At 42.4% G+C, this 16,658-nt stretch overlaps 1 protein-coding gene across 3 annotated transcripts in view; it reads right to left on the bottom strand.

Annotated features, from left to right (window-relative positions):
* Window positions 1-16,658, bottom strand: part of Esyt2 (extended synaptotagmin 2) — a 70,944-nt gene that overhangs the window by 32,484 nt on the left and 21,802 nt on the right. For all 3 annotated transcript variants that reach the window (XM_027417034.2, XM_027417035.2, XM_035445142.1), the window contains exons 3-7: window positions 15,446-15,580; window positions 14,547-14,623; window positions 9,589-9,661; window positions 9,292-9,381; window positions 733-788 (exon numbers count right to left, since the gene is read on the bottom strand). In XM_027417034.2, coding sequence (XP_027272835.1) covers window positions 733-788; window positions 9,292-9,381; window positions 9,589-9,661; window positions 14,547-14,623; window positions 15,446-15,580 — 431 coding nt within the window. The remainder of the gene's footprint in view (window positions 1-732; window positions 789-9,291; window positions 9,382-9,588; window positions 9,662-14,546; window positions 14,624-15,445; window positions 15,581-16,658) is intronic.

Genomic DNA, 16,658 nt, shown 5'->3' on the forward strand with positions numbered 1-16,658 from the left:
TATAGTTTAGCAAATACCCGAGTTTAATCCCCAGCACTGCAAAAAGAGAAAAAAAATTACCAATTTGTCAATTTTATTCAGTATTTTGTTTGTAATCAAGATTCTACTGAACTTGTCAATAAACCTTTTAAACTTGCACTTTCTTATCCACAGATCTTTTAAAGACAATAGAACTTTTCCTTTTCTTAACCTGGTAAACCACAGTACATTTTATCTGTGACGATGTCTCAGATTACTAAAACTGCTGTTTCTACTGATAACAAAACTTCGTTTCAGCACTCATTTCAGAGGCATAAACAAGTAGATAGAAATAGAAAAAATAGTCTGAAATTAAAGTTTTGGAATTGAATTTGTAAGCTATTTAAGGATAAAAATCCATAGATCAGCAAAATACTTACTAGGAACAAATGTAACTAATAACATTAGTAAGTCATGCGTTTCAACCTCCAAACAAAACAATAAAAACAGCAAAAAGGAAGTTTTGAAGGACAAACGGCACTCTGTCCCAATCTACCATTTCAGACAGATGGACAGTGAGTCATCTAACCCTCCCATGGGGGAGTGTCCAGTCCATGACTCAGGTGCCTGTCACAGGACAGTTTCCTCGTTTATTACTCACTAAACTGCTACCGAATAGAGAAGAACAATGCATTCTGCAGGTTCCATTCTGACCCACTCTCTCGAGAATAAAAGCAAGGAAAAAGCCACTGCAGCCAGACCCACAAGACTTACTTCAGTCCAGGGATGTCCAGGAGATTAGTCAGTCCTGTCCAGTTAATCTCTAAAAGCTGTGTTTTTAAGAAAGGAGGGAGAATATTAAATATCAAAAATGTTTCCATGTATCACAGCAAATCGTTTACAGGTTTGTGTAAATGAAATAGGCAGAATACAATACCGCCACACACCTTTTCCCCATGTGTAACACAAAGACAGCTTTCTTTCATTGTCCACGAAGACCTGCCTCTGTTTTTACTTTTTGATAATACCACAATTTTCTCTACTAAAGACATATAATAATAATTTGTTTGCCCTTCCTGCTATGGATGAACTTGTGGAACATTTTTCAATTTCTCCTTTAAGTTAACAATTCAGTGAATATTCTTTGTTTTGTTAGTTTGTTTTCGTTATTTATTTCTTTGAGATGGAATTCACCATGTAGCCTTGGCTGACCTAGAGCCTATCATGAAACTAGGCTGGCCTTAGACTCACAGAGATCGGTCTGTCTCTGCCCGCCAAGTGTTGGGATTAAAGACATGCGCCACCATGCCCAGCATGAATACATGTGCTCATAGCTACACAAAGAGACGAATATTCAAAAACGGGGATCAGTAAGCAAGATTAACTCAGAGGGTACAAGTGCTTGCCACAGAAGCCTGGCGACTTGAATTCATTCCCCAAGATCCACAGAACAAGAAGAAAACACCACATGAGAACCGTAAATAACATTTTAAAGTGGACACCATATCAAAACCTGAGATCTCCAAAATTGCTACTTAAACTTCTGTTACCAAAAAAAAATTTTTTTTTAAATATCTATTACCATTAAAAGTATGGGACAGAATCATTTCTTCTCCATGCTGTCACCAAAAGCAGATATTAAAACTCAGAGCAGTTGGTAATTGAACAATGGTATTTTACTCTGAATTTTTTATTTGCATTTTCCTATGAATGGAATACGTCCTATCTATTCATTGGATAGTTAGAGTCATCCCAGAAATTCTTACATATTTAGCTAGGATTCCATTAAGTAGACATAAACAGTTAAAACGACTGGTTGTAAATACTGATTTTCTCTATCAAAATGGGTACTGTGCACAATAAAATACTTTGTGTTTTATGCACTCTCCATTACACACAGAGTTAGAGAAACCACACTGCTCAAGTGCCTTCTAACTATACAAATAGTTAGTGGGCAATTATACAGAACAAAGCTAAAGGAAAGAAGCAACACATTTTCAACAAATCCTTCAAGACTTTTCCAGCATGCATGAGAAAAATGAGACAGAACACAGAAAGGACATGGGGCTTGTCCTGAGTGTGGTTTATATATCCAGTGTCACTCCTTTGCAGAAAACTCATTTTCCCTCTCCCAGCAGGCATAAAATTGCAGGTAGCGTCTTGATTGGGGGTGGGGCTTTGTGCCCACTTCTCTGTGCTGGGATTTTGTCTGTCTTGAATTGACAGGACTTGTCCATGCTGTCACAGTTTGTGCACCAGCCCTGTGGTGTCTGCAAGATGCTGTTGCCTTAGAGGCATCTGCCAGCACTGTCTCTTATAGCTTTTCTGCCTACTTTTCACCATAGATGCCTGATGCTTGAGGGGAGAGGTTTAATAAAGATCCCCGTTGGGGCTGAGTGTGTCACTGCCTCCACATTGTCTAGTTATGGGCCCTATGTTAATTAGCATCTACTGAAAGAAGCTACTCTGATGAAGGTTAAGGGATGCATTGACCTATGGGTATAGCAGTGTGTCATTAGGAGTCATTTTATTGCTGTGTTCATTTAGCAGAATAATAGGTTTGCCCCTAGTTCCCATGACCTGTCTAGTTTCCAGTTCTTGGGGACATTAACAGTATCAGGTGTGAATTATAGGTCAGGGAATGGACCTTAAGTCCAACCAAAAAGTTGTTGGTTACCCCTATAAATTTGTGTACGACTGCACTAGTATATCTTGCAGGCAGGCTACTGCTGTACATGGCAGGGTTTATAGCTGAGTGAGATTGATAATTGCTTTTCTCCTCTGGTAGCATTTATAGCACCTCCCAATGGTGGTAAAGCCTCTAGTCAGGTGCCAGCTCAATTTCTGCTTTTCTTTTTGTTTTTCAAGACAGGGTTTCTTCGTGTAACAGACAGCCCTGGCTGTCCTGGAACTTACTTTGTAGTCCAGGCTGGCCTTGAACTCACTGAGATCCGCCTGTCTCTGCCTCCCAAGCGCTGGGATTACAGGTGTGCGCTGCTACTGCCTGGCTGTTTCTTCCTTTTCAGTGATGCAATTCTTCAGCAATCAGGTCTTGCCTTCTGGTTGTGGAGGGTAACCAGTAGCACATAATAGCCTTTTAAGTGTCTGTCTTTGTCTGTCTGTCTGTCTGTCTAATGTACATTGGTGTGAGGGTGTCAGGTCCTCTGGAACTGGAGTTACAGGTGGTTGTGAACTGCCATGTGGTTGCTGGGAATTGAACCTGGGTCCTCTGGAAGAGCAACCAGCACTCTTAACACCTGAGCCATCTCTCCAGCCCTGTTTCTGTGTTTTTGAGACGGAATTTCTTTGGGTTGGAAGGACACCTTCATGACCAGGACTACAGAGCTGGGAAAGATATGAATTCCAAGGCACCTTGGTTCTGCATCAGTATCTGAAGCCGCTCAGGGCACTGGTAAGCACCATGACTGAGAAGCTCATTCTCCTTTCTCTTTCCTCTATTATTATTAGGTCAAAGAATCCCTTTAGCACTTAATGGGAGAAGGCTCTCCCTGCCCCAACCTAGAATGCTAGGCATGGTGGCACACACCGCAGCAAGACTGGCAGGGTGTAAGACGTGCCCATGGTTTGCTCAAGAAATCTATCACAACATACATAAAAACCATGGCCAGCGCAATGTGCCTGAATCTCAGTCACTTGTGAGGCTAAAGCAGGAGAATTGCTTGAGTCCAAAAGTTGGAGCCCATCTAGGCAACAAAGATGTCTCTCTCTGACTAATTTTGTAAATAATAAAACATCACTGTAAGTACCTAATGGCTGACTTGTTTTACTTATGAAAGTAGGACTCTGAGCAAGGAGAGCAGCTCGACGATTGTGTATGAGAACCTGGACTGGATCCCCAGCACCCAGGAAGCTGGCTAAGACGGCTTCAGCTTAAGGCAAGCCTGATGTACACAGTGAGTTTCAGGCCAGTGTGAACTATAGAGACTCTGTCTTCCCCTTTCTCCATCTCCAAAAGAGCATGCTTCTGTTTGAACAGACAGGTGATGGCTACCAGCTGATAACCAGCCAAGACTGCAAAGGCCTGGCACTGCACTGAAACATCAACATGCTGTTAGTACTAAAGTCACACAAGACACCGGCACATAAAATCTCCATAAAAGAGCATTTAAAACGCTTTGCTTATGGGCACCTGGAGAAAAAAAAAAACACCTCTCTGAAGACTATTAATAGTCTTAAAGAAGTCTTTCTACTGTGAAAATAATAAATTAAACAGCACCATGTTTGCCCAGCGTGAAAGCTTTGTGCACAGACATAAAAGCATTTCAGTACAATCTCAAAAAAAGGAAGCTAAGGACATAGACATTTAAAGAATTATGTATAAAACCAGTCTTAATGGCAGGTATTCAAATTTATAGCTACAGAACTGAGAAAAACTGCCTTTGAGTTTTACAGATAATTCAGCCCTAGATGGAGTGATTTCATCTGTAACCTTTGAACTTCCCAGCTAGATTACAGAAGGACAGAGTGAAATCATCTTCCCACTTGTCCCACACAGGAAGAAGTGCTGGTTTCTAAGAACAGCCTCTATTCTAAGCTGCTCCTGCTCTCCTGCCTTTGGTTGCCTCATCCCCCTTTCTCCTCCATCTCTCCCTGTAAGATGTTACCAATCTGCGGTTCAGGATTTATGTAAAGACACCTGCTGGCAAGCATGACGGCCTGAGTTCAATTCCTGAGACCCATGTAGGAGGAGAGAACTGACTGACCTGTCCTCTGACTCTGACATGTGCATCATTGTGTACTCATGCGCACAGACACACAGACATCCAGACACACAGACAGACACATACCCACACACCCAGACTCAGACACACATGCACAGACACACACACACACACAGAGACATACAGACATTCAGACACAGACATACACAGACATACACAGACACACGAAGAGAGACACAGACACACAGACATCCAGACAGACAGACACCCAGACCCAGACACACATGCAGACATAAAAAACACACATGCACACACACACATAGAGACATCCAGATACACAGACATACACACACATAAACACAGGCAGGCAGGCAGACAGACAGACAGACAGACAGACAGACAGACAGACAGACAGACACACACACAGACAGACAGACACACACACACACACACACACACACACACACACACACACACACACACACACTGGGGTTTTCCAAGGGATGTAATAAAGCTGATAAGGTTGACAGCAGGAGCTGGCTCTGAGTGTTAACTGCATGGCAGATGTCTCAGGCAGGTCATCTAGGAAGTCTGTTGAAAATGCAAGCTGACAGCTCCACTGGTCTTCAGTGGGGTTTTACCCTAATGCTATTTATTATTTGGTAGTTTTGGGCTGGCAGTAAGGTTAAAAGAATGTCTTCCTCGTAACTTAGGCAGGAAAGCCTGGGAAGAGTACTCCCGTGCTGGCATAGGAAAACTGAGTTCTCAGGGCCCAACCAGATGGATATGCTTCCTCTGAGGCCAGTCTGAGGAGGAGAAGCCCTCCCGAGGGCAGGGGTATGCATACTGACGTGGCCACGTGTACATTTGCACTGAGTACAGATCAGGCCAGGGAGGGTACTTCCTGCAGGGGTGTGGTCAGGAAGGAGAGCAGCTGTCACTATAGAAGGGTACAAAGAAACCTTGTCATCGTTCCTTCTTAAGGGACAGGGGCCATGTGTGGAAAGATGCAAAGGTAGGCACCCATTGCAGTTATAAGCGAGGTCCTGTGGGGGTTGTGGCAGAATACAGCCCCATGCTCAGTCTACCTGACAAAAGCCAATCACAAACAAACAGTATGGGCAGGAGAAGCAGCCAGCGGGGTTCTACCTGGAGACTCAGGATGGTGTGCAAGACTACCCAGATAATTAAAGACATCAAACCGTAGACTCCACAGGATCAGAGTAAACCTGGCATAATAAATGCTCTTGGCTACTCCTGGGTGTGGTTTGAATCTACAGCCTGTCTGCAGCCTTGTCCGAAAGGAAGGAGAAATGGGCTTCTGCACAGTAGGTCTCTTAACCCCAGGCTTGGGTGACCCGAATAGAGAGAGCAGCCGGGACACAGCACTCACAGACCTGTGGCCTAGAAAACCAGAGCTGTCCTCGGAGGAGAGAACTGAGCAGAAGTTATGATCACTCAAGCAGTCACACTATACTGCCTTCCCTCCAGCTCCAAAAGTCACTTAACCATTACATTATACTGTCTTCCTCTGGTTTAAAAAAATATTCACACTCCTGGTTCTAATTTGCTTCTGAGATTCAATTGTACAATAAACATAATTTCTATTTTTTAAAAATTCCTCTCCTTTTAAAAAACTTTTTATTGATTCTTTGTGAATTTCATCCATGTACCCCAATCCCACTCACCTCCTCATCCCTCCATATTTGTCCTCTGCCCTTGTAACCTATCCCCCCAAAAGAAAAATAAAACTAAAAATGATGAAGAAAATAAAAACTAAAGAAAAAGTCTCATATGGAAACTACAGTGTGTGTTACTGTGTGTCACCCAGTCTATCCTTTTGTCCAAATAGCTTAACGTCCAAGTGTTCGTTGTAATGAGTCACTGATCTAGTTCGAGGCCTCTGACTTCTGACACATTATCAATACTGGGTCCTCACTGGGACTCCTCAGATAGCCTCTCTTGCCCTGTGTTGTGGAGATCGTGTAGCTTTGGTTCTGCAGAGCCAGTCCCTTAACGTGCTCCAGAGTTCTTAAATGGGGTACATGGTGGGGTGGGCCAACTCAAAGCCCTGGATCTGGGCCTGAGAGATAGCTGAGTTGGTTAGTCAGCCTGCCCACTCTCCTACACACACACACCAGGGCCAGCTCTCCAGCACTGCCTTGGTTGAGGGGAAGCACCAGGTCACCCAAGTACCAAAGCTGGCAAGGGGTAGAGCCAGTTCTCCGACACTCATACCACTAGGGCTGGCTCCACCACCAGAGCCAGCTCTGCTGTGTTGCCCAGACAAGGTGCAGAGCCCACTCTCCTGCGGGTAGCTAGTAAGGGGGGTGGGGGCAGCTCTCCAGCACACACATCTCCAGGGCCAGCTCTCCCATGCTGCTCAGGTGGGGGAGGGGCCAGCTTTCCTGCACTCATGCCCTCAGGGTAGACTCCCCAGCACCCGCCAGCTCTACTGTGCTGCCCAGGAACCCTCCCCTTCCTTTAACACCCCCCTTTACTTAAATATTTTAATTTCTGTCATCCTAGCCCACTAATATTCAAGTTCTTCCCATTATAACTCTAACAGGAAGATACTTCCATTCAACGAAGCTATCACCAGCACCCACACTGTGCTGCTCCCCGTCCCCAAAGCATCCCACCGCTGTTCAGCGTGGGCTGTTCCCTTGGCTTCAAACTTCATCAGGTCAAGAATGTTTAGGGGTTCCCTCCACAGTAAGTACCACATTATCAGAACTAATTAATTAAGTCAACAAGCAGAAAAGCATGTAAGTGTTTTATACGATTCATTGGCACTAGTCTCTGAATCATCCTGGAAGTAAAAAATAGTAAAACAAAAAGGCCCTTCTGATTATATTTTTCACCAGGCTCAGGAAGAATTATTTGGCAGCTAACGGTAGTAAGTTCTCATATTTTCCAGTTGAAAGTAACTGAAAAAAATTCCCTTCCCTCTAAAGCGTGTTCAGTGGTTTTATTCACCATATAAGGAAAAGGGCAATTCTGAACATTTCAACTTCATCCTTCGCTTCTAGCATTCCAACGCTTTTGGGAGTTAATACTGTAAGCTATCTGACAAGTGGCTTCGTTTGTGGAAGAACCAGACCATGGAAGAGCACTGTCAAGTTCTGAGGAATACTCCAGATCTTAGTTTTGTCACTCTGAGAGGGTCTTTATATTAAGAATACTTCCAAAGACAGACACATTAAATTTTTTAGCAGTTTATTAAAGAACTTTTAAAATAGTCATTAATGGAGTAGCTCTTACATAAACTGGCTTAAAAACTGGAAGAAGAAAAGAATTTATTTCTCAAAAATTTAATAAAGTAAAATTGAACAAATTCTTGCTAGCTCTCTGAATTTTAACGTAAGAGGTTGTCCACTTAAACACATCAAAAATCAGAGAGGGAGAACAATAATGCTGGAGGCAACAGATGCATTTTCATGAAGAAAAAGCACTGACCATGCCACACTTGGTTTGCTCTAGCTAAACCCATATTTTCAAAACCAAGAAATAATTTTCATTAAGTCTTTTGAGCCAGATTACGCACACTGAAACTTCCATTTAAATTACACGTGATGTTCGTAGTACCTTGCCAAGGATCAAAAGCAGCGTCCCTCTTAGGAGGCAGCGCACGAGCCTCCCTGAACTCTGGGGACACACATGCCCTTCACCTTAGCACTAACTGCTCCTGCCACACAACTTTCCACACTACAGCGACAACCTGGCTTGGAGGGCACACAGAATCTTCTAGAAATAAATAAAACAGCTCAAGATAGAATTCTGGAGAAAAAGAAGTGTAGAAAGAGAAGAAGACACGGTCAGTATTTTCCCTCAGTAGACATTCCATCTCTGTGGCTGGGGCTTGGGCCGCACAGTTAGGCAATAGTGAGAAATGCCATTAGGATGAGGGTGCTGGGCTGAGTGCAGACCCAGTGCTTACCCAGCAGGCACAAAGCCCTGGGTTCAATTCCCAGAATTTAAAGAAAAGAAAAAAACAACAAAGACAGCACAAACCACAGGCTGCAGGAACTCAGGTGAGGAGAAAGAAGCCTGTCTGGTACAGGGCAGAAATAGCTTTCTTTCCTTGTTCTAGAGCATGTACTACAATAACAGAAGAAACACAATCTAAAATCAAAAAATCCCTTTGCAAAGCAGAGCATACAAAGCTGCAGAAGAGACACCTGAGAGGAGCATTCATCTCAGGAGGGAATCAGAGGGAGACGTCTGTATGGGACTACCTGGGCCTATGTGAGAGTTCCAGTCCTTAACGCCTGGCTGACTCAGACAGACAGACCTCTTCAGCTCAGTTCCAGGCCAGTAAAAGGGAACAGTACCTCGCTTCGCAAGTATGAGAATTAAATCAGCAAATGTTATAAAATCACACACTGTGACAGGTCAAAGGTAGCTTTGACTTAGTTAAAAATTTATTTCCTCCATTCTACAGACAGGTATTTTTACATTCAGGGAAGGCCGTTGTTTATAGAGACCAAACCCCTACTTAGGTATAAAGGAGGGAAGCACTCAGGACTTGGGCGTCACAGGGCAAGAGTTAAGGACAGAGTTTTGTTCTTCCATGTTATCCTCTGTGGATCCCTGTTACTGCCAAGGGAGGCATGATAAACATGTCATCATGAAACAAACATGTACTTACTGGTTTCCTAAGGAAGAAGATGGACAGTGCCCCCACTAGAGGCATGTCTCCAATCAGGGGCTCCAGGATCACTCGCATTGTCCCATGAATCTGAGCTCACACAGGAAATCACAAATCAGAAAAACACAGTTCTTCCAAGGCACTTGGTGACTTTTAAGCACATGGCTTCATGAGTTACTCAGCTATAACCACAAATACAAACTTACTTCCAAAACCTTCCCAGCTAATAAAAACTCCATAGCTTTCCTTTCTGAATATAGCCTAAAAACCCCTAAAATGAAAATATGAATGACTTACCTGAATACTTTTCACACCAGCTCTACAGAAATATCGTTTGATCTCCAAATCAATCTCACAATTTCCTACAAAACTAGAACAGAAAAATTCAGCATTAGTTACATCCAGTGGAATTAATTATCTTCTTTGTTATCTATTAGGATTAGGCATTGCAAATTATATAACCAAGCAAGAGGACGGCAAAGTACCCCTACTCATACTGTAGGCAAAACCGACTGAAAATGTAGCCCGTACTAGAAGACTACTTTCCTACTCCAGGCTGCACGGACACACTGCTGCGGGGTGTAACACTGCTTTATCACCTGTGAAGAATACTGTGCCTATCCTCTTGCTTTTGCTACACATAAAAATCTTAATTAAATTTAGATACCCAACTCATGGGAGGCTGAAGCTGGAGGACTATCAGTTTAAGGCCAGTCTGGACTATATAATATAAGCCACTGTTGCAAAAAAAAAAAAAAAAAAAAAAAAAAAAAAAAAAAAAAAGTGGATGAGGACATGGTTCAGTTGGTAGACTGATTGCCTAGCATGCAAGACATTCTGGGTTTAATGCCCAGTCTTACATAAATCAGGCATAAAGGCTATGTTGGATTCTTAGCACTCAAAGGTGTAAGTAGGAGAATGACTTCGTCCTTAGCTACACAGAGAGCTCAAATCCTATCTCAAAAAAAAAAAAATTACAAGTATGTAAACATCCACTTTCAAAGGGAAATATAAGTAACAATGGAGTACTTCCCCCCCTCATAATTTTTCATGGATTCTTTGTGAATTTCACACCATGCACCCCAAGACCATTCATTTTCCAGTCCTTCCATGTCCATCCTCCACCCTTGTAACTTCCTCACAAGAGAAAATAGAAAAATAAAATAAACCTCACTGTGGAAGCTGTGGTATGTCAAGGGGTGTCACACAGTATATCTTTCTTGGAAATGTCCACTGCAATGAGTCAGTGGTCTACTTCAGAGCCTCTGGCTTGACACTGTCAATACCAGATCCTCACGGGGCTCCTCTCAGACAGCCTGCTGTTGCCCTGAGTCATGGAGATCCTGCAGCTTTAATGGTAGGTGTTGGGGTGGGCCTGGGTGGTAGCAGACTTGATCAGGTGAGGGCTGGGGCAGTGGGGCACTCCTTTGATGAAAGGTGTTTTTATTTGTATAACAAAACCTTTGTTTAAAACCCAACAAAGGCTAGATTTTATTCTGTCAGCAGCAGATCTCACCCCCTTTCTCCTTAGTCACAAAATCCTCCCTCAGATGTTAAAGGGCTTCATGGTGTTAACGGTTAGCACAGCTTGCTCTGAACCTTTACTTTTCTCAGTGATGAGTTTCAAACAGATGACAGTGCAAGGCAGGCATTTACTTCCAACATAAACATAAAATGCTGACTACTTTCCCCATGGGATGGTGTGGAATTTGACCTGTCTTAGCTGGGGTTACTATTGCTATGATGGAACACCATGACCAAAGGCAAATTGGGTGGAAAGGATTTAATTCACCCACAGCTCCATACAACAGTACATCAAAGGCAGTGAGGGCTGGTACCGGGAGGCAGGAGCTAATGCAGAGGCCATGGAGAGATGCTGCTTACTGGCTCCTTACAGTGTTTTCTCAGAGAACCCAGCACCACCAGCTGAGGAATGGTCCCACCCATCACCGGCTGGGCTCTCCCAGATTAATCACTAATTAAGAAAATGACCTACAGGCCTGTCCACAGCCTGATCTTATGGCAATAGTTTCTCAATTGCAGTTCTCTCCTTACAAATTACGCTAGCCTGTGTCAAGCTGACATACGCCTATCCTTCATTCTTAGAAGTGCAGTTGGTATCAGCTGGGCAATGGTGGTGCACACCTTAAATCCCAACACTCGGGAGGCAGAGGCAGGCAGAGCTCTGTGAGTTCTAGGCCAGCCTGGTCCACAGAGTGGGATCTGGGACAGCCAGGGCTACATAGAAAAACCCTGTCTCAAAAACAAAACAAAACAACAACAACAAAAAAAGAAGTATGGTATCATAAACCTGTTTGTGCAGGTCTGGGGAATTTGATGAGTCAAATTAGGAAGGGTCTAAGCCAGTGATTCTCAACCTTCCTAATCTGTGACAACCCAGTTCCTCCAACTGCATTGTGGTGACCTCCAACCATAAAGTTATCTTTTTGTTGCTACTTCCTAACTGTGATTTCGCTATGGAGCAGTGTCTCAGTAAGACTATCAAAAACATGTTTTCTAATAGTTGCTAAACCACAGGTTGAGACCTAAGCAAATGAACAAAATTCTTCCATTATATACATAATCCTCATACTGAGGATTAGTCTCTACCTTGTTGCTAATATGTCAATAACCTACTTAAAAACTATCATAAAAATTTTCCTTTTTAAACCAATATAAAACCCAACACATGTTCTCTTTATTTCCCAATTCTTTTCAACTTCCCTCTATCTTTGACATACAAAATCGTAGTGTATTATCTGCTGCTAAAGCTGCATTTTCAAACTGATATCCATTGAAGGAATTACTCTAATAGTTTGTTTAATGCTAGAACAATTGTTGGGCAATGTTTCTGCTCTTTTGGCTGTTTGGGGGGGTCCACCACCCAGCTCCCAAATAACTCACACATGGAGGTTTATTCTTACTTATAAATGGCCAGCCTAGTTTGCTTCTTGTCAGCTTTTCTTAGCTTAAATTATCCCATCTACCTTTGTCTCTGGGCTTTTATCTTTCTTAGTCCCATATATTTAGTTTCACTATTACTCCATGGCTGGGTGGGTGGCTGGCCCTGACATCCTCCTCTCGTTCTCTTGCTGCTCCTCTCTTACTTGCTTCTCCCTCTCTTTACACTCTGCCTGACAGCCCTGCCCATCCTTGCTCCTGCCTTGCTATTGGCCGTTCAGCTGTTTATTAGATCATCAGGTGTTTTAGACAAGCAAAGGATCACAGCTGCACCGAGTTAAACAAAAGTCACACACCTTAAAACAATATTCTACCACAAACAACGAGCAAGCGAGTACAAGGTTTCTATCCCGATGGAGCTTGTCATTGGTCCCACAGACAGACCTTGTGAGATGCAGTCTAACCAAAGTCACAGGGGGACCACTCAGGTCTGCTTGCAAGCCTTCCAGAGCCTGGCTAGCTAAGACCCATAAACATGCTTACTCTTTTATTCCACTGACGACAATGGTATTTGCACAAGCACCAGATACTTTAAAGATGAAATTTAGCCATATCAAAGACATCCAACATTTCTGTCTAAAATAAAGGCAATTGATACAAAGTCTATGCAATTATTATAATAATATACTATGGAAACTCACAAAGGATAAAAAAAAATTACCCTTAGTCTAGGCTCAAAACAGCATACTCAATTGCTAATAGCCCCCTGCCTTGTTTATTTTAAGAATCTTTCACTGACACCCAGGGCTCACAGATTAAGGCTAGGCCTTAGCATAAAAGATCCTCTTGTCTCTGCTTCCTCGATCCCGGGATTACAAATGAACCACCATGCTTGCTTCCTTAGTGGGTGCTAGGGACTGAACAAAGCAACCATTTTACCAACTGAGCTGTCTACTGATCCCATCACAAGTGAAATCATCCTTATTTCCTCTCAGTAGTTTTTCATTGTTAATGTACAGAAATGCAATTGATTTGACTGAATTTGGCTACTTGGTTGAATTAATTTTAGTTTTAAGTGTTTATTTAATTTTTTCAGAAAGGGTCTCTGTGGTATTTTGAATGTAATTTGTCCCCATAATCTCACAGGAAGTGGCATTATTAGGAGGTGTGGCTTTGTTGGAGGAACCGTGTCACTACAGGGGTGGGCTTTGAGGTTTCCTATGATCAAGATATCACCCAATGTCTTGGTTCACTTCCTGTTGCTTGCTAGATGTAGGACTGTTAGCTAGTATTCCAACACCATGTCTACCTGCATGCTCTCCGTCATGGTGATAATGGACTAAGCCTTTGAACTGTAAGCGAGCCACCCCAATTCAATGTTTTCTTTATAAGAGCTGCCATGGTCATGGTGTCTCTTTATAGCAACAGAAGCCCTGACTAAAACAGCCTCACTATGCAGCCCTGGCTGGCTTGGAACTTGAATGCTTCCAGAGTGCTGTCATTAAATGTGTAGCCATCACAACTGGCTTCAAAATGTTTTGTGGATTTTTTTTTTTTTTTTCTGTAAGATCTCATTTGTAAACACTGTTTTTCAATTTGGATTCCTTTTATTTCATTGTGTTGTCTAACTTCTCTAGGTTGAACTTTTTTTTTTTTTTTTTTTTAAATCATGAAAGAGTACCAGTATGCTAAATTCATCTTGTGTGCCAAGTGAGATACCCATGAAGGACTCCCACCACCCACACAGATAGGTTTTCATATCCTGGATCGAATTTGCATTCTGGGAATAAATTCTACTTGTTCATGTATATAATCTCTGCTACTAGTTTCAACTTGCTAGCATTCTGTTGAGGATTTTTAGATACTGTTCATAAGGACTATTTATTAGATTACAGTTTTCTTGCAGATGATATGATTTCTCTTATTCAGTACATTTTTAGACATTTACTTTATTTTATGTGTATGGGTCTATTTGCATGGATGCCTATGTACCCTGGTGTGTGCCTGGTGCCGGTGGAGGCCAGAAGTGGGCACTGGATTCCCTGGAACTGGAGTTACAGATGGCTGTGAGCTGCTTTGTGGGTGCTGGGACTCAAACTCAGGCTGTCTGGAAAGTTGCAAGTGCTCTTAATTGCTGAGACATCTTTCCAGCCCCATTATATTTAATATATTTAATGAATGACAGTTATCTAGAGTATGAGGAACTCAAAAGTTGTTAACATTTAGATCTAGAAGAAGTTAGTCAAATGAAAAGCAGACAAGAAATTCATTATATCCTCTATCTTATACATACAGCTAATTGAACACTATGAATTAGTAGCCATGGCAGAAATGTAACACAAATAAAAACTTACCTAATCTGAAGGTCCAGAATAATTTGTCTTTTGTCTACATTTTCAGTATAAACCTTAACACCATTGACTCTAAGGGGCTGAAACAATAAATAGCTTAATTTAAAACGGAGAAAGGCTTAAAAGCAAACAAACTTAAAATGCAGAGTAGATGTGATAAGAACAAGTTTAGCATCAGATGACAAGTACAATTCTGGTTGATAACACACTGTTTAGCTTTGACAATTTATTTAACGTTTATTCTTTAGTTTTCTCATCTGTAAGATGTAAATTTCAGGGCATCTCTGTGTTGTCTTGTCTGTCCCAGATCTCACTCTGTAGACCAGGCTGGTCTTGAACTCACAGAGATGAGCCTGCCTCTGCCTCCCAAGTGCTGGGATTAAAGGTGTATGCCCCCCCCACCTTTAATTTGGATTAATATTTGTTAAAGCTAGTAATCTGTATTTAAAATTGTCACTATAAAAAAGAGCCAAAAACAGGGCCAGAGAAATAGCTCAGTGGTTAAGAGCACTTGTTGCTCTTCCACAGGGATTGGGTTTGGTTCACAGAACCCACACGAGGCAGCTGTACAGAGGCTCTGATGCCACCTTCTGGCCTCCACGAGCACCTGCATGCATGTATGACATATTCTCACACAGACACACACACACAAACAAAAATAAACATCAATTAAAAAAGTAAAACAGAAACAACAAAATATGAAGAACAGCAGAGTGAGGTGAGGTACATTCAGGGGAAGTCAGAACCCGTCGTGGGGAGGATCCTAAGGGATTTGCAGGCCTTTCAATGGGTCTCCTTAATGAGCAATTTCCTTCAGGGCCAGTAGAGTGGTTACACAGCTGTGCTTTCACAACAGTCCTACTGTGTGCATGAGAAAGGGCACTATGGAGGGAAGGACTGACCTGCTGACCCACGTCCACTCTGGTGAAGCAGAAGGTGCTGAGGTGGGCATTTGCTCCCCGCACAGCTGGCTCTATGGTTTCCCGAAAGAGCTTCTCAATAAACTGACAAATAAAGGGCCACATGTGCTTCACGGTCTAGAAGGAAAAGGAACTCAGGATAAATAATTGTTCTAATGCATGATATATGGTTTAATTGAGTCACTAAGGAAAATGTTAATCGTGTAGTCTGTCAGAAACTGGCTTTGAAAGCTAAAACAGAAGGCAGAGATGGTCTTGTTATTCAAAAGCAGCCCTATCAAATGGGTTCTGAATGTTTAGCATTTACTTCAACAATAAACTGATTAGACAATATGTTACAGGAATTAGTTTCTTTGTCTGCATATCTAATAATCACTAAAAGTTCCATGGCTTCAACTGAATGGAGAAACTTAAATTATGGCCAGGCAGTGGTGGCACATGCCTTTAATCTTTAACCCAGCACTCAGAAGGTAGATGCAGGTGGACCTCTGAGTTTGAGGTCAGCCTGATCTACAGAATGAGTTCCAGAATGGCCAGGGCTACACAGAGAAACCCTGTCTCACAAACAAACAACAAAGCAAAAAAGCCACAGATCTCAGGCTGGGAGGGTAATTCAGTGGCTTTCTTGCCCCCTGTGGCCCTTGGTTTGATCTCAACATCACAACAAAACTAAACCAAACCCAACAAAAGCTGTGTGGACCTCAGTAATCACTCCTGCATTTTATAACCACTATTAACTTGTACAATAGTAAAGTGATTCCTGTCTAGGTTAGGGTCACTATATTGCCTTAGAGATGCTCAAAACACCAGCCAAGAGAGATTCAGCCTAAAACTTACTGAAACAAAAACATCCATTAAAAGGTATTATAGATGGGTAGTTTCTTGCAAGTTATTTTTCTCTTTATAGTATTTCTAGATTGTCTGCTTGAGATTTCTATAAAGCATTTGTGAGCAGCCTCTATTCAAGAATGAAGACACAAGCCAGATGGCAATACCATGCAAGCGCATGCATAAATCTTAGATCAGTGACACAGCTCTTGTTCTTCCCAAGGGAAAGTCACATACTGCTTTGCAACAGTCCTCTGGAGAGCGGAAGCCTGCTCACTGCAATCTCAACTCCAATACTACCAATGCTGAAATTCCCAAACATGGGAAGACAGTCTCTGGCCCTCTAATTTCCATGAATATTTGGAAT

Source organism: Cricetulus griseus, chromosome 5, assembly GCF_003668045.3.
Source record: "Cricetulus griseus strain 17A/GY chromosome 5, alternate assembly CriGri-PICRH-1.0, whole genome shotgun sequence".
NCBI classification, from domain to species: Eukaryota; Metazoa; Chordata; class Mammalia; order Rodentia; family Cricetidae; genus Cricetulus; species Cricetulus griseus.